Source organism: Nesoenas mayeri (assembly GCF_963082525.1).
Source record: "Nesoenas mayeri genome assembly, chromosome: 1".
NCBI classification, from domain to species: domain Eukaryota; kingdom Metazoa; phylum Chordata; class Aves; order Columbiformes; family Columbidae; genus Nesoenas; species Nesoenas mayeri.
In genome coordinates, this window is record NC_137541.1 from 106,656,804 (window position 1) to 106,684,203 (window position 27,400).

The window sequence follows — 27,400 nt, forward strand, 5'->3', positions numbered from 1 at the left end:
GAATATATTTTGTCTGATTGCCTTTACTTGTTTTAAACAGTCTGAGTTGTTTCTTTTAATGTAAGGCTATACAGAGATAAAAATCTCAATTTTTTTATACTGCAGTACAGCATGTATGATATCAGAACATTATATGGGATTTCAGCTACATCTATTCCCATTTCATACATTAAGGAGTGGGACAGACATGAAAGAACTGTACAGTTTCCTTCTTCAGACAGGAACAAACTGTCCAGTCTCACAGATTTATCAAAAAGTCCTGCACTCCAGCACTTCTTGCTATAATGCAGGCATCAAAATACCAGTTCTGCAAAGTAACACTGGCATCTACAAATACCTTTAAAAAATAAGGTAGCAGGATAATGATTGATAGTAATAAGTTTGCAGCAAGTTTTCCATAAAATGACACTACTAGTTTGCTTGAAATGGAAGGCGTTTCACACTAAAAAAGTAATTTTTCTTTGTCTTTTACCTGTGGATATAACTGCTGCAGTTGCACCAGACAAACTAATTCCATCTTTAAGTATCTGCGTAGTGCCACTGTCCCCCTCGGGAGAAGAATGAGGAGCGGGTGATGCAGGAGTCAGTTGTTCCAGCGAGATTTTTTTCTGTTTAGAGAAAAAAGCCAAAGTCAAAATGTTTAATTTCTTTTAAGGAGTTCATAAAAATCTTTCTGCTATCAGTTACCATCTTACTGAATGCATATGGTTCCTTCTTACAAAACTACTACATGCAGCAGAGAACATAAAGTCTGGGAAAGGAAGACCAGAAACTGTCAGTTTGCATTTGCAGCTACTTAACTAAGGCAGTGGAAGACAAACAACTTAAGAAGGAACCAACCTCTACCTGAAAAGAGGGAAAAGAAGGAGCTTTATTTACTAACTCACGACCCTTCTAAATCTCAGAAGCACAGAAGAGGGGTTTTGGATTATTTTCCTGTCCATACACTTCCAATCATCTGGGTTCATCATAACTCCCATCAGTTAGTTGGGCCATATAAAACCTGAGTTACATTTAGGTGTCAGCTTTAGAGTGCACCCAGATTTCCCTCAGCTTGTTTCAAAGGGGCTGAGATTCTCAGTTAACCACTTTCGGGAACTGGTGCTTTACACAAGGTATCAAATAAACCAGTAATTACAATCCAGTCACATGGGCTGTGAAAACATTTTCCTTCCCCAAATCAAACTTATTTGCAGCTCATCATGACAGACGGCCACAGTTCACAGCACAAAGATTTAGAAATTGGTCAGCATGCATTAACTTCCACCTGAATAAGGGAGAATTTTTGTTTTAATTTGGTTTGGACTGGGGTTTAGAAAAGAGACATCCACAAGGAAGGCATTTCTAATGTGCTTTGACATGCTATGAAAATACATGGAAATACAAAAAGAATTGCAGAAAAGTTTATCACCTCTCCATTTACCATTTATTCTTGCATGAGAACTTGTTATGTTCTCATTCTCCTACCTACCAAAAATTTAGGAATATAAGTGATTACCCAAGGTCTTGACACTGCTGAAGGCAGCAGAGACCTAGCTACTCATATGGTAAGGACTTACTGCTAAAATTGATCTACAGTGAACTGAAAAGTCACTCAAGTTGCTAACAGAGACTAAGACCTCTTGCATTTAGCAGTATCCATCCTTTATACTTTTAGAAGCAGCATATTTTCCAAATAACATATCAAAAATCATGTAGAAAGCAATCAAAACACACATCTTCCTAAGAGCAAATTCTTTGCAACACCTATAAAGAATAAATTAATTTTCTTCTGAAATCCAGAGCACGTTAAAGAAAACTTCTGCGCCCCTTACAGTTCAAAGAAGATGGGTTTGGCTGGAGAAACTGCTTGTCAATACAGCACTGGGTAGAATCACCATGAACACAGGGAATAGACTACCAAGGCTTGGCATTGCATTGTGAATGGGATGAGGTGGCTCAGGTCAGATACCAAAGCAAGCAGTGATGAATCACTTGTCAGGAATTGCATATGTATCTTAATGCTGAGTGGCAGAAAGGTCTCCCTCCATCCTTAATACACAAAACAAAAATGTACTGGGGAAGTCTGAGCTTTTGATCTGAAATCTGACATTCCTGAAGGCTGCTCTGAAGCAGGGACTATTTAGGGACCCAAGTGTCTGTCACCATGCTGCAAAATATGGGTGGCTGAGTTGAGGGGAAAGAAGAGGAAATGCGAGAAATGTAGGCATGAAAACAAAATACAAACACTCCAGTGTAAGAGAGAGGAACTAGCTGTCCTTCACACTAACATATAAGCATGGTGAGGCTTGTTGGCCATTTCCTACCTCCTCCTTCAGGAGGAGAAAAGAGCCTGTGTTTTGGAAATACAGCATGTTATGCTCACTCAGCTGAAGTTCTCATTTTGCAACCCCATACTGATGAGCAGCAAGCTGTGATCCCCAAACCACCCTGTTTCACGAAGTGGGCTCACATCCCCAGCAGGGCTCAGCACATTTGCGTGGTCAGGGTGTCATGAACTGTCTCCCTGCCAGCTGGGAGGTCACGCCAGCTCCCTTTGCCTGCAGACAGCTCTGCTCACAGCCTGGCACCACACAGCCAACTTCACAGGCTTTGCCCTGATGCTTAAAAACTCTCGTTTTGTGGGGTCAAATTTAGGGCTGTGATCCACACACCAATGCACTTCCTCAAGAAATTCTGCAAGGAATTCTTTGTATTGTTACGCAAAGGGCACTTTTAAAATAATGAAAGAGATGTCAAGAGATTTCTTCTTCATTATGACGGAGTAATACCATACAGTGCAAACTGAGAAAGACAAATGAAGACTAAACCTGACATACATCTCATACTCACGAAGAAGCTTAGAAAACTTTTGAATCAAAGAGAAAAATGACACAACAGCTCAACATTCCTAGTTGTATAATAAAAGTTAATACCTGCACAATGAGAAACATTAAAGCATAAAAAAAAAGGAGCAAAGAAAATCAAACAACTCTACAGCGTATCAGGCATAGAACAATCTCCCTAAATACACAGGTTTTGAATTACCACATAGCCAGCTCACACTTGAAGCATAATTACTTAGCGTTAAATCTGGAGGGTCTTTTTGGATCGGTCTTTAATTTAAAAATAAATAAATAAATAAATAAACAAAGCCCAATTTGTTAACAAACAAAAACTCACAGCCCCCCGCCCTCACACTTTCAAATCTCTAGGTACGTACCACTTGCATTATATTTGCTTAAGTATTATGAGGTATACAGGCTGTATGGCACACCACGTCAGATATGCCCTGTCTGTGCACAACTCTCACAAAGCCATTTCCTCTCTTCACCCTTATGCTAACAGGTGCAACAGTCCAAATAAGAGCTTACACATACGTGTAACATCTTGGCAATTTAACCATGTACCAAAACAAAGCAATAGAAACCCTCTGTGGATTCTCAAAAGGAGCTCATTTTCAAAGTTTTTAATGCAAAAGTTAATGTAGTAAAACCCTCAAGTTAGATACACCAAACTTGGACTCTGCCAAACATAACTCTCAGTTGCCTAGTACCACAAAGGAAATCAGGAGCATGTAGAGGTGCTTCATATTCACTGCCTCAAGACAGGGAGTGCCGGCAGTAACCCCATTCCCCAAGCAATTCCCCCCCAAGTACCTCACACAGACAAGGTGCCTGATGTGGTGCTCCAAGCAGACACTTTCAGACACCCCGCGTTTAGAGCCCAGAAGCATCCTCTAAGGGTGAGTTGCCTCAAATTCTTATTCCAAAGGATACACAAAGCCTCTCAATTTCTTCTTCATGAAACAGAAAAAACAAAACTCTCACACGAAAGGGCGCATCCTGCCATACCTGACTACATCCTTAAGATATGAAAGTCCTATGTTCAATGCTCTCCTTTGGAGCCCCCCAGAATTATGAAGAACACTCTATCCACCCGCTGAGTCTGGATGGAAGCACCTTTCTTTCATCTGTGCACTTCTATACACCAAGCTAGAGATAAAGCTGGAAAGCAGTTGCATCAGTAGCCTGCCAGTTTGGATGCCTGACTGGAAAGAGCAGGCAGCTGAGGAGACAGCACTCAGCTTTCAATTTCCAGTCCCCAGAATAATTTCTTACCTTGTGGTCATCATTTCAACAAAGTGCCTGCTTCCAGTTTTGTGCTGGAGCCTTCTGGATATGCTCTAATAATGTTACTTCACCAATACTTTTACACTGATCAGCACTATCCCTGAAGGGAGATGTCCCACCTGTGCCATTACTCCACCCCTTTCCACACATCACTAGCAATAGATCCCACAGCCTACAGTGATCCAGATACGAGGAGAAATTCCATGCACCACTCCCACCCCGCCTCCCCCCCCCCCCCCCCGCAAAAAAAAAACCCCACAAAAAAACCCAAACAAAACAACAAACAAAAAAACCCAACAACAACAATTAAAAAAAACCAAAAAACCCAAACACACAAACAGAAATCACAATGTCCCCACTTCCCCATTGTTGCTAATGCAAAAGAGGGAGGAGCACAGGGACAGACACAAACTGTCTGGGGAAAGAGATGGCAGGATTGCTAGTTCTCTTTGACAGCCTGCAGTGGCAGAGCAAGCCTCAGAAAATAGATTGTACTTCTATGCCAGTTCAAGACCCAGGGGAGGTTCAGATTGGATATAAGGAAAAAATTTCTTCACAGAAAGGGTTGTCAGGCACTGGACCAGGCTGCCCAGGGAAGTGGTGGAGTCACCCTGCCTGAAGAGGTTTAAAAGGCATTTGGATGAGTTTCTTAGGGACATGGTTCAATGCTGGAGTTAGGTTACGGTTGGACTCGATGATCCTGAGGGTCTATTCCAACTGAAATGATTCTATGATTCTAAAACTTGTCTGAATCTTCTTTGCTGTGATTCTGTCCTTCCAAGCAGCACCAGCAGCATTTGTGCCTTGAGGCAGGAGGTGGGAGCAGCAGACAAAGAAGAGGGAGAGATGCTGTTACTTGTCTACCAGTTTGGCTCCCTGGACCAGCTCATACTCATCATTTACCCACCAGTGCTGGTATTGTGGAGTGGTTAAGGGGGGGTTTCAGCAGTGCTGGTTCATATCTGGTCAAGCAGCTCCAGAGGAGCTGAAGCTGGAAGCAGCTGCCAAGCATCCAGGCCTGACTCAGCCTGGCAGGGAGAAAGGCAGAAAGACGCAGTGTCTTTCAGGTCAGGGCAGAATTCAGCTCACACCTGGAGAAATGTACTGCCTGGAAAGAAGCTTCCTGCATCACGATGGTATCCCCAGGATTAGGGGGTATCTAAGAGATCCATTTGGCAAATCCAGCTGTATGCTTAAAGTGCCAAAACCCTCACTGTTCCTAATCCTTTGTTTCTAAACATGAGACAAAAACCCCCAAATAATAAAAATTTTTAAAAATTAAGCAAACTATGTATATGGTTCAGTAACAAAATAACCCAGACAAAAAATCCTAAAGGCCTCCCTGGCTCTTGGAACTTTATTGAAAATGGCTATTCCAGAACAATATTTTTCAACACCAATAACTGATCCATAAATAAATCTGCAGTCTTGTTCTGGAATAAAATAATGCACAGAAGTTCATATTCTAGAATAACTCTTCTAGACTTTTTCTTGTAATCAATTGCTGAAAATGGTAAAGCCCTAAAGGCTGAAGAGAAGACAGAAAATTAAATAAGAATAATTAAAAAAAAATCTCACTACAAAGTTTTGCAATATAAAGTAAAGTAGTAGATAAGGACTAACCTTTTTTCCAGGTTTTAAACTTTTTTTCCTTGTTTTAAGATTTTCAGTATGAGAGGTGCTTTTTGTCAAGGGAATATTTTTAGGTGACCTGCCCTTCTTGGGAGCTGCAGACTGTCCAGGGGGTTTGCCCCGACCTGGTTTCCTGCTCCGTTGCGCTGGTGCTGGAGCAGATTTCTGTGGAGACTGCATTGAACGCCGGGTCACTTTGGAAGGGGAAGATTGGATTTTTGCACTGCTCTTTGTAATGGAAACTGAGGAAAAACAAAAACAAAAGGGGAGGGGAGGAAAACCTCAAAATGAATGATGGAAAGCAACTTTTCTAACAAAGGCTTAAAAAAAAAAATGTAGTGCACAATTTATCTTGTTAAATAAATATACTTGGATGTTTTGAACTTAAGTGGTTGGCATGAAACTATATAACTTCATTAAAGCCCAAGCCAGAACTTTCTATACCCACTATTTTAGAGGGACTTTCCTAAGAGAAAAACATCCTAATAAAAACAAAATATAATTAATCCACTCACCTGATATATGCTTCCCACAATTTTCTTTATAATATTTGTACAGTGCCATTCATCAAGAAGGCCTTCAAAATACTTCACAAATTATACAGCCCACAATACATCCGTTCTCCTCTAAGAGCAGTTTCCATAATTACAAGACATGCTAAATACTTCTAGGGAGCTACAAACCTTTTGAGTAGAGAAGAAAACCTTCCCACTGAAGAGGAGAAACTGATGACAGGCAAAGTACCATTAACAAGCATTTGTCTGAGATGCCAGTTTAGAAAGTTAAATTCATATAACTACACCCAGATTTTTCTACCTGGAGCCATCAGACTTAAAATTTTATTTGGAAGAAGGTCTTCCAAAAAAATCAAAGTGTCATTTTTATTCATTCTTTACACTGAAGTGGTTGTCTGTTGAATCTCCCATCCCAATAAAAATATTGACTGAATATGTATATGATGTGACTGTATTATCATCTGATGTGAAGCTGCAAGATGTAACCAGAGTTCATTGAACAGAACCTCCCAGTTATCAACCTCTTCCACGCAACTGACTCTTCTCTGAAGTAATAACAATGATTTTATTTTAACAAGAAAATGTTATGTTAATCACAATGGACTGATTAAAATACCAGGAGAATGCCAAGAAGAACAAATAGATAAGGAGACATCCTCAATGAAAAGATGTACCACACCATGTTACAGCAGCACCTGTAGTCAAGAAAATGCTAAGCCTAAAAGTCCAATAAATATTCTACTTTGTTGGCTTGACTGCTGGCAGGCAGGCAGATGCAGAAGTTGTGGAAGAGGTAAGTAGAAGATGAAAACAGTAGATTTTGTGACATCAAACAACCCTTGGTGCGAGAGCTGTGGGAAAGTGACATAACGTATTTGAAATAATTTTAATTCTTTACACTAAAATTAGATGGCTTTCTAGTATTCCACTGCCTCTAGCCCAGCCTTTCGCATCTCAGCGATGATGAATCTCTATGATTCACCCTAACCTCAAATACTATGACCTTAGTATGACACAACTTAGAAGTATTGCAAGTTAGGGGTCAAGCAAGCTTTGACTCTGTCAGTCACGAGTGCCTGGTCCAAAGCACAACTGCAGACTGGAAGTGGAGCATAGGGGGGCTGCTGAATAGTTAATTTCCTGGATTTTTGTGAATTTAGAATATTTCTTCTCCTAAAATATTAGTATGTTGAGGCTTTCTGGTGAGTAAATAAAACATGAAATAAAACTCAAAGGTACATTTGAAATAAGATCTTAAGAAAAGAGTATACTTACAGATTAAGTAATAGTTCTACTGTCTAGCCCTACAAGTGATATTCACCTTAGCAGTCCAGCACCTAGCTTTACAACTGTTACTTTAACTTTGAATTTTTATTCACAAGTTAACTGTTATTAAGCATTTGCAATAAAAAATGTCACAACAAGATGAAATACATGCTATAAACAGACTTCTTATAAAATACAAGTACTACTGACACACATTTTTTTAAAGCTGTAAGAGCATTTACATACATTGCTATTCACCTGATTCAGTTCATAATCTAACATTCCTAAATGGCAGTTCAGAAGAAATCTCTTCATTATGGCTGGTTGCAATCCTAATACATCAAATACAGACATGATATCCCTAGGTATCTGAGAAGGAGCACCTTCTGGATGTGCAAAGTGATCACCTTCCTTTTATTTATATATGCCAAAAGTTATTTTCATATGCAATGACATCTTAAAATAAGATGAACAGAATTTTACTCAAATGCTGAGCATTACTCTTATGTCTCCAAACTGCTGAATGACAACTCGTGTTAAGCTGTATGTCTAGAAAGCAAAAGAATATCAACTGTATGCTGTACAATTCAGTACTATGCGTTGTGTCCTGTATTATGCTCACACCAATGTAAACTGCAGCTATTTTATTTATTTGTGCCACACAACTATGCGTTTAACAAAACAATCACAAATTCGTAAAGAAATGTCGGTTCACCAATTCTTTGCGCCTCTGCTGAAATCTAGCAAATGCATTTCTATTCTCGCACAGTAAAGGCACAGCTAAGGTTAAACACACAGCTGACTGCAATGTCAACAGGTTCTAGGAGCATAGGTATGAGTTTCAGGACACTGGGCAATCCCTGTTCCCTTCCGGAAGGACATTTACCAGACAAAGAGTAACAATGCAAACAGCTCCAACCACTTCAGGCTGCCCTCTTGAAACAAACACACCAAGTACTCTCATCTCAGCATCCTCCTACCTGTATACGCCAGAGGACCAAATATTAGCAGCATTAACCATTAAGGGGGAGGGAGTCAGGTCCCATTTAGTATTTTTCCTTCTGCCTAGGGCCGAAGCTGGTTTTTTCCATAGGCAGGACTGCAACAAAGCCCATGCTGCCTGGGCAGCCTCCCGGAGATAGCAGCAAATGAGGAGGCCGCTATTTGCATTTGTTGATTTAAGAGAGCACGGGGGGGAGCGGAAGGGAGTGGGAGACTGCTAAAGTAATCCCCATATTGTCTGCAGGCTGTATTGACAGTGATCATCAGTCACCTGCTCATACTTCCTTCACCCCGGCCTTCAGAGGGAGACCAAAGGTTACGCTGGGTCACAGGATCTGGAGGGAAATGAAAAGACATGCAAAATCGAGCTGCCAACCCACTGCATCTGTAGACAAGAGTTATCCCCACTAGGCCACATGTTCCAAAAACTAAGACGTTTTAATAGTCTCATGAGAACTTGTTAAAATATAACGATGAAGAGAATAGAGAGGAAAAATGCCAAGCTCTGCTTGCAATTACTGCAGTATTTAGCTGAGATATTTACAACCAAAAAAGCACATTTGCCTTTTCAGGATGCTGCTTTGCATCACAAAGGCCTTCTCATTTGCACAAACAAAATCAAGCATTTGTGTGGTGTTGCTCTTCTACACTAATATCCACCACTCCCGTTTCAGGAGTGGGATGCATTTCATGTCATTCTTTCTGAAGTCTCTTATTTACACCCAAAAACGATACTGCTATCCTCAATGAGTGAAAAGCAGACAACATGCCACACAAACGTACTTTACCACAGCAATGTTAGCAACTAAACAGCTTTTTCAAAGTTCACATAGCTCTAGCTATACTGTGATGTTAGTGAGGGCTATAGGTGACTGCTCTCATGCAACACACAAACAGTTTACATACTCTCAATCCCTGCTCATTCAAAACATTCTCATTTTTTTCTCCAAAGCCATTCTGCAAGAGTCCAACACCTATAAACTTTGCATCCAATATATGTAAGAGAAATGCCCAATCCAGTATCTCGGAACACACAGCCTAGAGCTGCGTTGCGACAACTCAGCCCTCGTCGCACAAGCAGATCCACTGGAGCCAACTGAGCTCACTTGCATGAGCAGGATAGGAAAGATTAGACTGCAGACTGAAGGCCAAATTGTGCTTGTAGAAGCAGAAAAACTGCCCAGACACATGCAGGACTGCAAAATTTGACCCCACAGTGTTATCCCCAAGATCTCCTGCCAGAATAAGTCAGATATTTAAGATAACTGTGAAACCTGAAGCTACTGAAACCTCCAGCGCTTGGGAAGGGGATGGGATGGGTGACAGCTCAGAAGCCTGAATTCTCATGCAATTCTAAATAGTAAAATTCCCTTAGATAATACCCAACGATGGTTTCACTCAATGTTTTTATAGAAAGTGAAGGAAAAATAGGTTCAGGTTTGTAATATTTAAACATTAGAAATCTGCCATTCAGTCAGCATCACATAGCAACAATTATAAGACAAGACTTTAAAAGGCTGAAGTAAAATCACACAAAGCAAGGTGGGGGCCCATTTTGCCGTACATTGCATTTGCCGTACATTGCATTTGCCGTACAGCATTGCTATCATAGGTGAAGCTGCCAATTAGGATGCTAAAAACAGTAATTCAGTGTTTAAACCTGAATTTCTTTTAAGACATAAATGATTCTATTTGTACTGTAGTATTGTTCCTGTTCCCCACTGAGACGCAAGCTGAATGCTCTTGTGTGGATATAAAAACTTGGCCCTTCTCTCATTTATGCATAAAAAAATAGGCTGAAGAGATTTAGCAACCTACCCTAAATCCATGTGAGTGGAGGTAATGGAAACATACCTCCCGAGTTCTAGCCCAGGATATTAACTGTAAAATTAACCTTCTTTAATACAGCAAGTTATTAGCATGATAGTTTTGACAACTGGGAAAGGATGTGGAAAAGATTAGCAATTTTTCAAAACAGCTCATGCCAAGGATTATGAAAATTTATGTCCTTATGTCTCAATTGAACAAGAGAGCCATACAAAACCATAAGTGTCTGTAACACATGACACCTCTTTCTATCTGTATTTGGATTACTTCTGGTTAAGAGGTAGCTGCAAAATACTAACTGATATGTTGCTATGATAGAACATCAGTTATAAGTCATCATTTTGATATCTAAAAAGCAACAGTGCACTCGGAAATTTCGATATCCACCTTGGCAAGACATGGACATCATGGCTTGCAATTTTCTTTTTTCTAGATGTTAGTTTCTGCTATCAGTAACAAAACCAAAACCAAACCAAACCTGTATTTTGTTGATAAGCCAAGAAGGAAGAGAGCAAGTAAATACCCAATAAACTATCAAAGCAGCACGAACTTGAGCTACCTGAAGACAGTTTAGGTGTGCTGCTGATGAAACTGTCAATAAGCCTGGCAAAGCCTAGCTCTACATATCGAGTCAGAGTTTTAGTAATGATGAAGTAAAGAATAAGCATGCTGATTCTGCCCCATTTTGCATTAGTTTTCCTCAAATAGCATCAGCAGGATGAAAGATGGGCCGAAAATGAAGCAGCAATATGTAACAAGAAAAAAGAAATGCAGAGCATGGTTAGTGCAAAGCCCCAATTTGTTTTCTTCCAGCATCTGAATGACAGCACTGATATTCTTAACATAGCTTATATGTACTAACATAGATTTGGAAAACATCCACTAGCTGGGCAACACAAGCCCTGTTGACATTAGTATCCACAATACTCAAACAAGAGCAAATTAAAAAAAATATTTTCCATGTTACAGTCAAAAATACCTGTGTTGTAGTACTTCCAGTTTAAAAGAAAATTAAACCTTCTAAATAAACATGGTAAGGTGGCAAGGAAACCAGACTTACTGTAAAGTCACAGCTATGGGAAAGGCAAAACCTTTATATTTTCTTAAGCGATTAACTGCCCTGTAGCAGCACCATCCACGTCTTGCTGCAAGATGCCAAGAAACATTACTACCAAATAAAAAAAGCTTAACATGTGAGAGAATGTGGCAAATCAGATTTTAGCCTGAAGCACTGAGGAGTTTTTCATGTACAATTCTGAAGACAGCATAAATCTGCTTACTGTATGTGCCTGATTTAACTACTGTGACCTGCTCACAAAAAGAAGCTGGCTGCACTGAGAGAAAAATGAAACCTCCAGCAGTATGAAATGGTACCATTTCAACATTTGTTTCTTTCTTTAATGAAACTTAAGAATTACCATGCTTATCTGATTTTTTTGGGCTACTTTAAACAACGCAGAGTCTTTCCACAGATCTAACTGTAGCTCTGTCTAAAGTTCCAACACTTCTTTTGTTTCATCTGAAAGCATTACAGAGTAGTACTTAAGTGTACATTGATGCGGCACATTCGTGTGCAACTCAGCTGAAAATACAGAACAGCTATTTAGACATAATTTCATTATCAATAACAGAGAAGTGCACCTCCAGTAGCTAGCTTGGAAAAATCTGCACAAGGTAAGCATTGAGAACACATCTGAAAATTAAATAAAACTAAAATAACAAATCATAAAACAGACAAATAAGATACTTTTTGATCTCTGCTTGAGCCTGTATTACTCTTATTGCTGCAGACAGCTTTTGAAGGAGACCTTTAACATCACAGGCTGATTAGCGTAATGAAAGAAGATTGCTCTCACTGACAATAAATGCACTGAATTGGGAGAAAAGCAATCAGGTGACACACGATGTGGATGTGGGGGGAGAAAGGAGGAAGGAGAGAGGAAGGAGGGAGGGAGGAGACTAAGGATAAAAGATAGAGCATATCACTGTTTATTTAGGTTACTACATTGTCTTCTTTTGGTCACCCAAATTCTCTCTGGTAGAGCACAGAGAGCAGTTCCTCCTATGCGAGTTCTTGCACCGCCTTTATCCATCAAATATCCAGCTTCATAAGACCGTGAGGATCAGGGATATATAGAAGCTGATTCCTCTCCAGAATCTGTTCACATCTTAATTATAAATACTACTTTATACTGAAATCAATCTTTGCAGGTTAAACTATTCATCATTTCCCACATGGCTTGTCCCCAGTTGTGCTTTTGTTTTCTGTCTTTTATGGAAAAGGTTTTACTTCTATTATGAATAAAAAGTGGGTTGCCTAAGTAACTTCCATTTACATGTATTGACTAAACAGTAAAATGAATTTATACAGAAACAGCAAACCAAAAATGCTCTGACAAGCTCTAGTCATCTGCTGTTTACTTCAGTCGTAAGCCTCAGATACAGATAACTACAGTGCAATACAAGAATATTCCTAGACATAGTAGCAGCTTTCTATTATCCAATTAAGTAAAATTAAAATGACAGTCTACAGCAGTTAAATAGAAAAGGATAATATGTTTGGCCTAGAAAAGAGTTAATAGAAAAAATTCAAAAGACATCAAGCTTAAAAGACCTTTTTAAAGTATATCAAAAGCAGAAGTTATATGGACTCAACATAGGATCAAATTTCAGAATGAGCACATATGGAAGATAATACTAAAGCAAGAAGACTGGAAGGTTTTTTTGTGTTCATACTGACTCCAACAAAGCCCATCATATCAGTTCCCATATCAGAATCCCTCTCCACAGGGATTTGAAACAAGTTCCCTGACATGAAGTACCAGTAGTCAAGGTCAGGAAATGGAGACAAAAGCAAACAGTAGAGAGTTGGCAGGAGTTTTACGGAAACGAAAAGATGAAATGCCCAACCTACTGATGGTGCTCTGTAAGTTTGTCCTTAAAATTGCCTCAAGGTCAGAGACTTAAAGGTGGTTAATGTGATGACAGCACTGCAGCCAGCAAGGTATGGGCAGAACACCTGATGTTTGTACTGGCCAAGTTCCTAAAAACTTTTGTACAGAACAGAGGTAGTGAACCCAATGATAAATATGATGTACTGGTGGAGAACCAATCATAGCTTCTGTAGAGAAAAGTCACATCTCGAAAACCTATTATTATTTTTTTTAAGGAGTCAATAAACAAGCAGTCAATGGAACGTCAAGTGATGCAATCTGAGGATTTGTACTTGACAAGATTTCACACCATAGTCTCTTAAAAAAATCCTTAGTTGGCAATGAATATGAGGGAATAACCTCATGAGCTTTCTACAGAATTTCTTGGGAAATACCAAACAGTAGCCAGGAACAAACAGAAATGTCTCCAACAGTCAAGAAAGGACTCTAGAGACATCCTGATGAGAACCTCTCCTTGGGCTTGTGCCATTTGTTTCATATATGATCTAGGACAAGAATAAAGCATGAGACAGCAGTAACTGCTGCACAATTACTTGAGTCAGTAAAAACATATAAAAAGATCTTGCAAAGCTCAGCAGTTGCTCAGCAGAGGAAGTAACAGATGAAATCCAATGTCCAGTAATTCAAAAGAATCCAGCTTCTGTGATCAGTGATGGCCTTTTAGCTGATGCATACAAAAATTACATCTTAGAATTAAAATAAGTATTTCTATGACACTGTTAATTCATTGCTCGGTAGTAGTCCAAAAATCCCAAATACTAGTTCATGAATAATTATAGAAGGAACAGGAAAAAAATACAGAAACCACCACAATTCCACTAAGTCTTAAGTACCTTGGGTACTTCTGGTTCCAGTGGATCAAAAATGACATAGCTGAAATGGAAACAGTACAGAAAAACAAGGGTGATCAGAAGAGTTAAACTGATCCCAGAACAAGAAAAACCAAAATAGAACAGAATTTTACAAGTTTGGAATACAGATAACTGAGGGAACTTAGAAAACAGGTCTACAAAATTATGATGGACATGAAGAAGGTAATTAGGGAATGACTATTCACTGTCTCTTCCTGCACAAGTACTAGAATTACAAGAAGGTATTTCAGTACGAGGCATGAAGACAACAAATGAAACTACCAGCAAGAAAAAGGATATCTTCATTTCCACAGAACATATACTCAAGTACAGAACTCCTTACTAAAGGATGCTGTAGGTGCTAAAAGTTCAGATGGCTTCAAAATATAACGGAATAAAATAGATCGAGCTCCTCCAGGAGGTACTCAGAATAAAGGCATTATTCTGAGCTTGGGAAGTGCTGGGTTGTAAACAGCCAGATTTTATGATTACTTCTGCAAACCTTTCTCCTACATGCTTATGCTTTTCTTCAGATATCTGCTTTCAACCACTGCTGGAGAAAGCCTGATAGAGCAGATGGTCTGTCAGATTGATCTAGCACAGACTCTATCATGCTGACTTCTTTCACCAGCTGTAGTTCACATTGGTGTTCCTGAGTGACAAGTCATCTCTAAAAGCACGTAAGTGACCAAGAGACACAGACAAAATGATCCTTAAAATAATAACCTTGGGCCAGCAGGCCAAGCCAACAACAGGCACTGGTGTCAAACCATACATAACATAAATTACTGCTACCAGAGATATTGCTAAGGAAACAAATTACAACATTAGCTAAGCACAGCTTCTGCTAGTATAAATATTGTACGCTACATTTCATACCACTGTACGCATACCCTGACGCCCAGCCATTCACATTTTTTGATAAGGACCAAAACCAAAACAACAACACAAAGATTAAGGCCCAAATGTCAAAAACAGGTGGCCCCACACAACTTTTCACCTATCTTCTCCATTTTATCTTCTAATAATTGCATCTTAGTTCCTGAATTATATCTCTAAAACCAATGCGAGCTACAGAAGACAAGGCTATAAATACTAAATAAATAATGTAAATAAATTCACCTGTACCTAAGAAGCCTGTGCTTAAACGGTTCTTAAAAACTTCCCATGACAGAGGTCCTACAGTCTCTCTGGGCATCCTAAATGGCCAAGACAGTAAACACCTGAAATAAAAATCTTCTGTAATTTTCATGTGGTGTTCCTTACTGCATTTCACCTCTCTTTCAAAGGGCTAAATTAGACCCTAAAATATAAATCCCATGGTAGGAAATAGTTGTCCTAGGTAGGGATGAAATTTAAAGTATCATTTATCTCTTTGATAGTTAGATTCCAGGCTACTGGTTTTGCTTGGTCACTAAAACCTGTTTGGTTTTGGTTCAGTTTTTGTTTGTTTGTTTTCTCAGTCCTTTAACTAGTTACTTAACCTGTTTACATGCTTTCAGAAAAAAGTAGTTACAAAAAAAAATCAAGAATACTTCCCATGATAAACACTCTGAAATCTAAGCCATACTCAGTCAATTATTTTCACTTCCTAATACAGTAATTCAATGCAGAAATACAAAACTAACCTTCAGGAAAAAAGTCCAGGCCAGAATAATACTATAATATTTAAAGTGAATCCCTACACTATAGTATCTGTCACACTTTCTTCCTTAACAGGAGTAGTCAATGTTAATGTGACTTAATGAAGAATCCTGACAACATTATCATATTTCTGAATTGAAATGACTTGATTACACTCTCCTTGAAGCTATTATTTACATCTTAATAAAGGACTATCATTACAGTTCTTTAATGGCTCAAAAGTGATCAAGTAACAGTGAAAAGCACAACTTGAGAGCAAAAAAAAAAAATTTCACCTAGCTATGTAAATTTGATAAATCCATATAACAAGCACAAACTGAACATAAAAGATAAGCACATGAGGCAAAATTGAAAGAACAAATTCTTTATGTTCTGAACAGAGGGGGCAAAAAAGAGCACACACACTGCAGTTCACTTTGGGCTTACTTTTAGAACTAAAAATAACAAAATCCTCAGCTTGCACTTCCCCGCCCCCAATTGCTATCACATGTCCAAAATCCTCAGTGTTGACTACAAGTCTGTAAGAACCTTGCTTCAGGTTTTATTAAAGCCTGAGGTCTCACTGTTTTTATAACAAAGCAAGAAAATCCTTAAAAATACCTGGGTAGGTATTTCAAGCCTTCAGAAAATGTTAACATACTTAATAATACTGGGGGGCAGGGTGGGTATTTATTACTTGAACAACTGGAATACATAATCAACTTTACTAACTAATTGTTAAACAACTCTTTGATCTCTATGAAGCACTAATCAGGCAAGAAAAAAAATCTGTACATATTATCTCAAAATATTACCATTTTTTCAGCATTGAAAGTGGAGTGGACTAAACAATTTAATATTTCTTACTTCCAGAAGCTGCAACTGGACTCAGCAATCTAAACTGTCACAAAAGTATCTTCTACAACATTTACGCCACTTATTTACACAGCCCCTTTTGTATAAAGCCATTTTATTCCACCACAATTAATGTAATTAACTTACCATAACAACACATCTCATTGATGATTTCTCAAGACAAGGTCAACCCTTCTGAAGAAGCTGAGAAAGATGCTGGACAGATTTGGAGCACAGAAACATTAAGGCTCCGATCAGCCTGGTACCTAATAGATGACTTCTGATGGAAGGCAAATTGTCCTCAGCTGACTTCCCCTGCCTTCTCCCTGCAGGTTTGTACTGGCAGACACATGAGGTTCTTAGGGACACGGTTTAGCCCTAGGCTTAGGTTATGGTTGGACTCTATGATCTTAAGGGTCTCTTCCAACCTAAATGATTCTATGATTCTGTCAACCTGGATCTGCCTGTACAGCTACACCCACAGTGGCTCCCTTTCCGAAATGCACTAAAATGGACTGGCGACAGGTGCCACGACCAATGGCAGTAACTGCAGACAGTACAGGCAGGCAGGGGAGAGCAAGGATGCAGACATGCCCTTAACTAATTTCACCTAGATTTTCCATACGAGTCTTGACCTGCCAGCAAAAGACTGACCAAATCAACAGAGATGAGGGCAGGAAACATGACTCATTTCTTGCCTTCTTATTTCTGTTCCTTCAGTACCTTGGTTCTGTGATACTGGTCTACTTAATCCTTACTCACCTAATACCAGCTGTGAAAATGCTCACCACAAGAACAAATTATTCTGGTCAACAAGATTAAAGTAATCAATTAAAATACGGTCCCCCTCTTTAAAATCCTCTCTTTCTGACAAATTTGAAGGGGGTGAGGACAGAAGAGCCCAAACAGTTTGACATGAAAGCCTTACACTACAGAAACATGACAAGAGGTCCCCAAAGTAGCAGAGGAATTGCATTCGGGGATATCCCTCTTTATTCCATTTCCTTTCTTTCTAAGGTAGAGAGCTGTACATTATAAAGCACACTGGCTATTAGCTAAAGGGACTCTATATCCTGTGAACAAACATCATTAAGGGTATGAGGATGATAAAGCATTCAGAACAGGCAGCTTCAAGCTAGAATTCTGTGAGAACGAAGGAAGAAACACTAAATGTATGGTTTACATCTCTAATCATCGCATTAGTAAAAACCACATTACTTCCTTAGCAGTTACCTTAATATAAAGTGCCGCTACAGCAAATATATTAGTATCATTAAACAGAAGCATTTAACTATCTATAATACAAAGAGCAAATCTAGTTTAAGTGCAAGATTCTTCACAAGCACACAAAAATTAAAGATTATCAAAATCCTTCCTAACAGTATTAAAACAGTATTAAAAAACCCTGTTCCCAGAGTTATTTTGAACACACAAAAATTGTTTCCCAGAAACTATCCTACTAGCTTTAAACTACATAAAGAAAACATAACAACATTTCATCCTCATCAGCTACTCACAAAGCAAATCTTCAGTCTTATCTGCATACAGCCAGCTGGTTTTTTAAATTCTGCTGTAATTGAGGGGGAAAATAATTAAGCAATATTATTAGTCATCTTACCATTGTTCCCTGGTGGTTGTAATGCATCTCCTGTCAAGCTACACCATCCGACTGGGAAAATATCTCGAGAATCACATCTGCACCAATAGTCAAATGCTCCTCTCCAGCCATCAAATGTAACAAAGACTTCATCTCCTTTAACATCTCCAATGGTTGCTGGGCAAATCAGGTATGGGTTCTTCCTATCTATAGCTTCAAGCTTCATTCCAACTTTAAAGCAGTTTGGCACAGGTTTTGGTGGCTCCTACAAAAGTAAGAGTGGTAGAATATTTGTCTTTCTATGGCCTCTTAAAAAAATTTAAAAAAAAAAAAAGAGAAAAATCTCTATTTTTCTTCAACAGCATCTTATTTATACTCATCACTCTCAAAAAGTTATAGGAGACATTCAAGGAAATTTACTCATATTTCAAATTCGCTTTTTGCTCTCCTGCATTATAAAAAAATCTAGATTCTGTTCCAACAAACACAGCTGGGATAATTATAGCAAAATTCTCTATGACAGAAAGACCCTACTAAAGGTATTTACATAAGCAATAGATTGCACCCAATACATTACGTCTGGGCAGCAAGACAGCAAAGACACTAAAATGAAATTATTACATGCTAATAAAGATGAGGAGGTTTGTAGGGAACGGATATTTCTGAGGACTGATAACTGTCAGGTAAAAGCTTCACCTCTCAATCCATGAAAAATTCATTAGTATTGGACATTATATACAGGCCTTTGCTAACTCAGTTGGCCTGAGACTATTTCCAAGTGGACAAAAGAAAAACAAAAATCAAGTCAGTGTGACCAGCCTCAAGTGTACTCCTACAGCAGGAGTTGTGGCTCCATGCAGCCTGAATTACCACCTCAGCCTCAGGAACCTTGTTATCCAAAAGCCATCTCAGATGTGCTGGTAGGCTAACACAGGGAAGCATGACTTACCACGCCTCAGAAAATGTATAGAATTTATATTAAAAATTCATATAATTATATAAAGCTAACATGCAAGCAATGTGTTTGCAGGCCTAAACCCAACTGTTTGATTTGCTGACAAACAAAACCTTGTATTCCAATGGTTCTTACTCCCCAGTATAATTTTTTTTACTCCTGTGCACATGAATACGATGCTATTAAGAAATGTGAGATGCATTGTATCTTAAATCCACAAGACACAAAAAAAACGAGCTCACACAGTTTTTCTAAATGACACACAATGCTTTAAAGTCCCGTCTCAGGAAAAGAGATGCCTACCCAGTGGACTAGAAGCAGATCACTTCTTGTCCAACTTTGCAGCTTGACACTCCAGTTCAAAGTAATTTTAAATAACAGTCTTGCTTTCCCATGCGGCAGACAACACGGTAATATCTTAGCATTCTCGTTAAAAAAATGTAACCATGAACCAATGGATAGAAAGATGTTTACTAGCAGTCCCTTTCTTCTTACCTTCTTAAATAATGCTGCGGGTGCCATTTCAGCTCCATTGAGAGTTCTTAAGAGAAACATTGGCCAAGAAGATGCATTCATCTGGAACCCTGAATAACAAATAAATTATTTGTATATAGTCCTACTTTCAGTTTGTAAAATGAAAGACAAATTCTGTTTTACTAATGCCTCATTCCCTCTCTTTTGGACTTGGCAAAAATAAAGTAGCCAAGAAGGAACAGACAGAGCTGCTGTCATGCAGAAAGTTGTGCGATGCCTTTCTGTTCTGAGTGACTTGTCTGTAGAATCACTCATCATAATTTGTGATTTTACAGAGAAACATCTAGAACTTAATGACATGCAAGTTCTAGTACAGGAGATCATCAGGATGTCCCACAGAGACCCTGGTCCAATGTAATTTCCCCAGTGCAAGCACCTAGCTTCCTTTTCAGGACTACTTTTTGCTGTCATTTTAAACCAACATCCTCTGCTCCAATTTCTCACATTTATTGAGGAGATACCTTTTTATTTTCAAGACTCTTGTAATTCTTTCACCAGACCACAAGCAAACAACAACAAAAAAATCATTTTCTTCTTCCTCCTCCATTAAAGTAAGTAAATAAATAAACGATCAGCCTTAAAAACAAAGAACACTTAACAGGGACCAACAGAAACATTTTAATAATCCATGTATCATATTGGAAAACACAAACTGGAAGATGTTTCTACCTTAATATTCTTCATTAACAAGGGAATAAAAAGCACAAAAAAATAATCAAATTTGTTTAGATGAACTACCTTATTCAGGCAGAACAAAGTTTTGGCTGAAAATATTCTTATTCAAGATAATCTTCCCTCAGAATCAACTACTTTTCAGTTGAAACAAAACAAAAAAAGAGGCCTTTTGCTTTCTGTGCTTTTCAAAGCAGTGAGTAAGATAACACACACAGTGGACATGTTTTTCTGTGTCTTTAGCAGTTATACATCTGGTACAGTTCTACAGAAACACAGACATCATAGAGCAAAATGAAAAATTTCCACAAAGCAAATAGTACCAGAATCTGTCAGGAACTGATGAGTTCCTTCATAACTGAGCCTGAATGATTTTCTTAAGAAAATGTAACTAGAAAGGTGGAACATATTTGCAATTCTTGATCAGTTAAGTCATTAAGTCATCTAAAACTACATTACATGATATAATGGTTCTTCAACTAGTAGTTTTAGGCTACCTTCAGTTGGATAAACACTTTTCAAGTTGAAACTACCTATACAACACCTAAATGAATACGAAACTCATATTTGATAAATGGTGTCATAATCTGAGGACTGCTAAGCTGATTATAGCCCTGGCTTCCTACCAGAGTCCTTATACAACCTACAGCTCACTTATGAAAAAAGAGGCTGAAACAGGAACTCTTTGCTACATTTAATCACCTTCTCAAAACCCTTTTGTAACATGCATAATTAAACCTATGTAAAAATCAGGTAGGAGGGACTATTTTAGCTAGTTATTATGAGAGAAGCAGAACATTAGTTTCCAGAAGGTTCCCTACCACTCAGGAAAAAAAAAATAAATAAAAAATCAGTTGCTTAAATGTCTAACAGGAGGTAATTATACACCCAATTAGCTCCCAGCTTTGCCCAGGAACAGGATGCTGTAAAAGTGCCAGAAAGGCTTTTTCAAACATGTATCTAGGTATGCCAGAATGTTTGACTGCTGGAATGTAGCCTATCTCTAGAAAAATCTGGGGCAGGAGGGACAAAATAATGGCACTCACATTCTTTTCTGAATAATCAGCAATTGTTGGAAGGGCAGGTAAACTTATGTGCCTGGGTGCGGGGAAACAGCTGCTTGTCAGGTGCTGCACGACAGCAGCCTGACCCAACCGGAGCGAGAAACAGTATCCCAAGAGAAGGCATCAGTCTCCGTGGAAAGTTTCTCTTCTTAACGGACCGACTGTCCCCGTTATACATAACCAGAGCTGTTATACCCATCGGGCTGGTTTAGAAACATGTTTTAAAAGGCACTGTGCTCCTGAACTGAAACCAAGCATTTAACACTGTACATAAGTGCAGCTGAAGGAACAGGTATGCTCTTCTCTATTACAACTCCCTTTCATACTGATATCACTGCATTAATTCGATAAGGTTGTACCAAGACCTTCAGAGAGGTTAAACCGAGTAACTTTTCCTTCAGGTGTCAAGAATTTCCAGTGCTTTCATTCAAAACTTCTATACATTCACAGGACAGAATGAAAAAACCCATCCTGGGCTCAAGCTATATCTACCTATCCCAAATATTCTTCCAGCCTGGCACCCTGGTTGCACTGCTTTTCTTGTGTTTCTTAAGTGGCACAATGGCACAGAAATCTACCCTTATAATCTATGTGAAGTGTCTCCTGGTTATGACAACTGCTGCTCTGTCTGTTCGCTTCTCTACAAGCGAATCAAGTTTCCTACTGTAGTGAAACGTTACTTTTCACTTCACCTTTCAAACAGAAGACCTGAAAGTTGTTAACAAGCTGGGTTGACAAGTCTTTTGAGAGGCTACTAAGAGAAAACAGGTATACCTATCTTCACTGCACCCGCCTTGTCATTTGTGTCATTGATGACACTGAACCAGAAGTGGTTTATAACCATAATATGGAAAACCAGAACTAACTAATTTCTGCTTACAGTTAATTTCTTACATTAAGAACACTATTTCTTGCATCTCCTAAAAACTACAGAAGATAACAGGACAACAGAGGAGAGGGTGCTGCTCTTGCAGGTTGGGTTTTTTGGGGTGAAGGAGCAGGGTTTAAGATAAATGTTAGTCATCATTTTTCCTTCTTTTTAAAAGCATATCTATTTTCAGACCAATGTGTTTCTTTAAAGATTTTCACATCTGGAAGTTTAAGCTGTAACAAATATGGTACAAGAATGTAGATTTAAATATACAAGTTAATCAGAGCAAAGAAAAGAGCTATCACACTTACATTATCCCCAGCAGTTAGTCAAAATTACCTCTGACTATTTATTCATCATATATCAAGGAACCCCTTTGTACAGTTCTCCATTTAATAAACTTCCTCAATAAGACTAAGCCCAAGCACTATTTCTCAGTTTAGGGAGGCACATAATGTTGTCACTTGTATTGTTCAGGGAAGGCAAAAGAAATTCTGCATACTGGGACCTCGACAGGCTTGAGAGGTGTGCCCATGTGAACCTCACAAAGTTCAACAAGGCCAAGCACAACATTCTGCACACAAGTTGGGGCAATCCCAAGCACAAATATAGGCTATGTAGAGAATGGATTAAGAACAGTCCTGAGGAGAAGGACTTGGGGGTGAAAAGCTCAATGTGACCCCACCCAGAAAGCCAACTATATTCTGCATCAAAAGGAACATGGACAGGAGGTCAAGGGAGGTGATTCTGTCTCTCTATTCTGCTCTGGTGAGACCTCACCTGTAGTACTGTGTCCAGCTCTGGGGCCCTCAACTTAAGAAGGACATGGACCTCTTGGAGCGAGGCCAGAGGAGGCCACAAAGGTGGGCAGAGGGCTGGAGCACCTCTGCTATGAGGACAGGCTGAGAGAGTTGGGGTTGTTCAGCCTGGAGAAAGCTCTGGGTAGACCTTATAGCAGCTTTCCAGTACCTAAAGGGGGCTTACAAGAAAGCTGGAGAGAGACTTTCTACAAGGGCATGTAGTGACAGGATGACAGGTGAGGGCTTGAAACTGAAAGAGGGTAGATTTAGATGAGATATAAGGAAGAAATTCTTCACCATGAGGGTGGTGAGGCATTAGAACTGACTGGCCAGAGAAGCCGTGGATGCCCCATCCCTGGGAGTGTTCAAGGCCAGGCTGGATTGGGCTTTCATCAGCCTGGTCTAGTGGAATGTGTCCCTGTCCATGGCAGGGGGGGTTGGAACTAGATCTTTCAGGTCCCTTCCAACCCAAACTATTCTATGACTCTATGATACTATTTCTAAGCATAGGAAAACTACACCTTTTTCACAAGCATTCGTCATGCTCACAAATCAGTCATGACAAACTGATCAGATGTCCCCCGTGTGTTGATTTGAGAAGACGAGAACCACATGCAAGATAAGCTAGAGGTTTGCTAAAACTCCGGAGCGCTATTTTTCCTACTTCAGAGCAGAATGCTGCAATACCGACCTTCACCCACCCTATGCTGCCTTTCCCAGAGCACAAGCAGTGTGCCCAGTGTTCGAGAAGACATCCAGACCGTGCAGAACTGATGAACCTCGGGCAGCCCAGTGGAGCATTGCACAGGCTGGTAAACAGCGAGCGCCTTCTAGTGGTTTGCTCTGGTTTACCGAAGGGGAAAAAGGTGAGTCAGCCTTCCCTGGTTGTTATAAAGGTCTACTAAAAGGGGTGTGCACAGCATCAAGAAATAGAATGTTGTGTCCATACACACTCATAAGACCGGGTGTGTATGAGGGAACATTTGTAGAACTGGCACATGGCAGTGGAGCTTATCATTAAGAAAGCAGTTAGACACTCCCATTTAATATTAAGGGACTATTTAAAGAAAATAACAGAACTCACACTAATTATTCTGCTCATTCTTATGTCAAAATAATCCAAAAAGAAGAAAAAGCCAAAATTCACTTAGCCTGAATTAGTTTGCTTACCTCTTTTTCAACTAAAGAATGGTTTGGTGAAATGTTAGTACCATTGAATTTGCCAAGATAAAAAGGTAAAATCAATTTCATGAAAGCAACACAACATGCATATTAGCTTAGAAGCTTTGTTTCTTACCAAGTGGAGGCTGGAGCATGCCCCCTTTCTTTTCGCAGGTCCCGATGGGCTGTATGTCCGAGGAATCCACAAGCCTCCAAAAATCATTTTTGTTGTCACTTCCATCCAGCCGCAGCCTTAGCCTGGCACCAGTAATTCCAATTACTGTAGCTATACAAACTGAGGTAACATTGCGAGGATCACGGGCTTCCAGTTTCATACCAACTTTGAAATCATTTGTAGGTGGAATTCTAGACTACAATAAAAGGTAAAAGACTTTTTCTCATTGTTTTTAGTATTGCTAAATTTACCAGCCAGTTGGGTATACAGCTTTCATTCATCCAAATATATCATATAACTGGTAAATATAAAGAAGTCTTTGAACTTCGAGTGTTTAGCAGAGTGAGAAAAGGAGATTGGAAAACCTCCCAACAGTTACAATTTCAGATACTTCGTGTTTCTACTGCATAAACATAGCTGCTTTCCTAAAAGACAAGCACTGCTAAGAAGGGTAACAAGGGAACCATGATGAAAACATGAACATAACAATGGGGGAGGAGTGATTAATACTTGAAGTGAAAACAAGGGCATCAAGAAACATGACATTCAACTAAAAAAAACACAAAAAAACCAAAACCCAAAACAAACAAACAAAACAAAACAACACAACAAACACAAAACCCACAAGATTTCTTAGCTTTTAATTTCAAGAAACAGTTATTCACATTATAATGGTGTCTTGGAAATTCAAATAAAATTTGGATCCTACTGCACTAAGCACTACAAACGGTCAAGGCAAGAAAGAGTTTCTGGATTAAAAAATGCTTACAATACCAAGAAAGAAGACAGAAAAATGAACTAGTGTTAACTGCATTTTACAGAAAGAAAATGGACAGTCCTAAAGTAACATAAAATTTCTGTGCTAAGACAGGAATTGCAGGTTGTGCTTATTCATAGAGAACTCAATATATTCATACACATACAATGAAATGCCAATTTCATTAGCAGACATCAGATTTTTTTAAAAAAATACACTGGCACAAGGAAAATAAATGTGCCAAATGCAACTTGGTCTTTGATCCAAATTTTCTGTCAGACGGTAAAGATGAACAAGAGAGAAGGAGAATATTTTTTACTCATGTACCAACATGCTACTGGGAGAGATCAACTGGATCACAGTTTGATTACTTGCCAAATGTAGTACTGTAGGCAATAACATCATCTAATGATGTTCAAACTCTGTACTCACACTAAATGGGACTGAATGCCTCACCTAGTCATGCAGAAATATTATTCCAGAATCTTACTATTCTGTTTAAATGTCTCCTTATTTCCAGCCTAAATTTTCTCATGGAAATTTCTGGCAATAGTATCATTTAACCTAAGTTCTTTTTGCACTTTGCAAGTAAGAATAAATTCTACATTGTATTTACAGAGGGCAGCTCATCCCTTTCTCGGTACTCTTTCAACAAGATGAATAAGCCAAACACTGAAGTTTCTCCTAGGAGAGCCCGACTATTCTCCTGTCACCCTGGAAGCCCTTTTCTGCAACTCTTCCAGTACAAAGCTGCTCTCAAACACAGATGCAGAGAACTGTAGGCAGTCTTTCCCAAAACTTTTAAAGCCAGTAGCTAACCCATACATAGAATCATTTTGGTTGGAAGAGACTGTCAGGAGTCCAACCATAACCTAACTCTAGCACTAAACTATGTCCCTAAGAACCTCATGTACGTGCCATTTGAACACCTCCAGGGATTGCGACTCCGCCACTTCCCTGGGCAGCCTGTTCCAGTGCCTGACAACCTTTTCTGTGAAGAAGTTTTTCTTCATATCCAATCTAAACCTCCCCTGGCACAACTTGATGCCATTTCCTCTCATCCTATCACTTGCTACTTGGGAGAAGAGACCAACCCCCTCCATGCTACAGCCTCCGTTCAGGTAGTTGCAGAGAGCGATCAGGTCTCTCCTCAGCCTCCTTTTCTCCAGGCTGAACAGCCCCAGTTCCCTCAGCTGCTCCTCATCAGACTTGTGCTCCAGACCCCTCACCAGCTTCATTGCCCTTCTCTGAGCTCTCTCGAGGACCACAATGTCTTTCCTTTAGCGAGGGGCCCAAAACTGAACACAGGGCTCAAGATGCAGCCTCACCAGTGCAATATGATTCCTAATACAGGAGGCAGGTAGAACAACCAAAACCACAAGCTTTCACGCTCACAAGATTCTTACGTCCCTTCTGCCTGCCTGACCAGGTCAGGGAGCACTTCTCTGTCTGGGTACAAAGGGAAAGGCTGAAGAAATCTGCTACTGCAACAAGTGCTAATGGTACTTTGCCTCCACAACATTAAAACTTTTAAAATACATCTTGCTCTACTTGCTATGATGCACAGGTGCATTATTTGCAACACACCTTAGATCGACAGTAGGTGTCCTGGAGGAGCCCAGGCCTAAATAAAACAAGAGGGGAGCAATATTCAGTGAATGCTGAGATTAGCATCTGCCAGTGCTGCATCCAGACAGCAGGCTATCTAAAAGAGGAGCCTGAGCATATTAAAGGGCAATTCAATTTCAGGGTACTGCTTGTCAAGCTGTTATTTTCTACAGCCATGAAAGGCAACTGAAATTGAGAAGTTGGGGAGTTTGTTTATTTGTTTGTAGAAAAGGTGAGCTTGTTTAAATACCAACAATTCAAGGCGTTCTACTAAAAAGTAACTCCTCCGTGCCAGTCCTTACTTGCAGCAAAATAACAAACCCAACTCAGTAACAGCCTTTTAAACTCTGTTCAAACCACAAGGGGCTGAGTTTTTTTATTTAAAATTTTCAACTGCCTGGAAAAAAGTTCCAGGGTGAGAGAAAGGGATGTGAAATGCATCGTAATTTTAAGTAGTAATTAAAAGCAACTTAGAGAAATGGATAAAACACCTTCTAAATTAAGATAAATACTTTAATCAATTGCCATTATCTGTTTGTGCCTGTATCTTAATTTACGGTAGAGGCTTT

The 27,400-nt window shown here is 39.3% G+C and overlaps 1 protein-coding gene across 1 annotated transcript in view; it reads right to left on the reverse strand.

The window, feature by feature from the left end:
• The window catches only part of SCML2 (Scm polycomb group protein like 2), a gene marked incomplete at both ends in the record, with an annotated part of 60,383 nt that overhangs the window by 15,747 nt on the left and 17,236 nt on the right, over positions 1 to 27,400 (reverse strand). Inside the window, 5 exons of the mRNA XM_080344078.1 lie at positions 473 to 608; positions 5,736 to 5,986; positions 18,256 to 18,499; positions 19,685 to 19,773; positions 24,428 to 24,662. Coding sequence (XP_080200204.1) covers positions 473 to 608; positions 5,736 to 5,986; positions 18,256 to 18,499; positions 19,685 to 19,773; positions 24,428 to 24,662 — 955 coding nt within the window. The remainder of the gene's footprint in view (positions 1 to 472; positions 609 to 5,735; positions 5,987 to 18,255; positions 18,500 to 19,684; positions 19,774 to 24,427; positions 24,663 to 27,400) is intronic.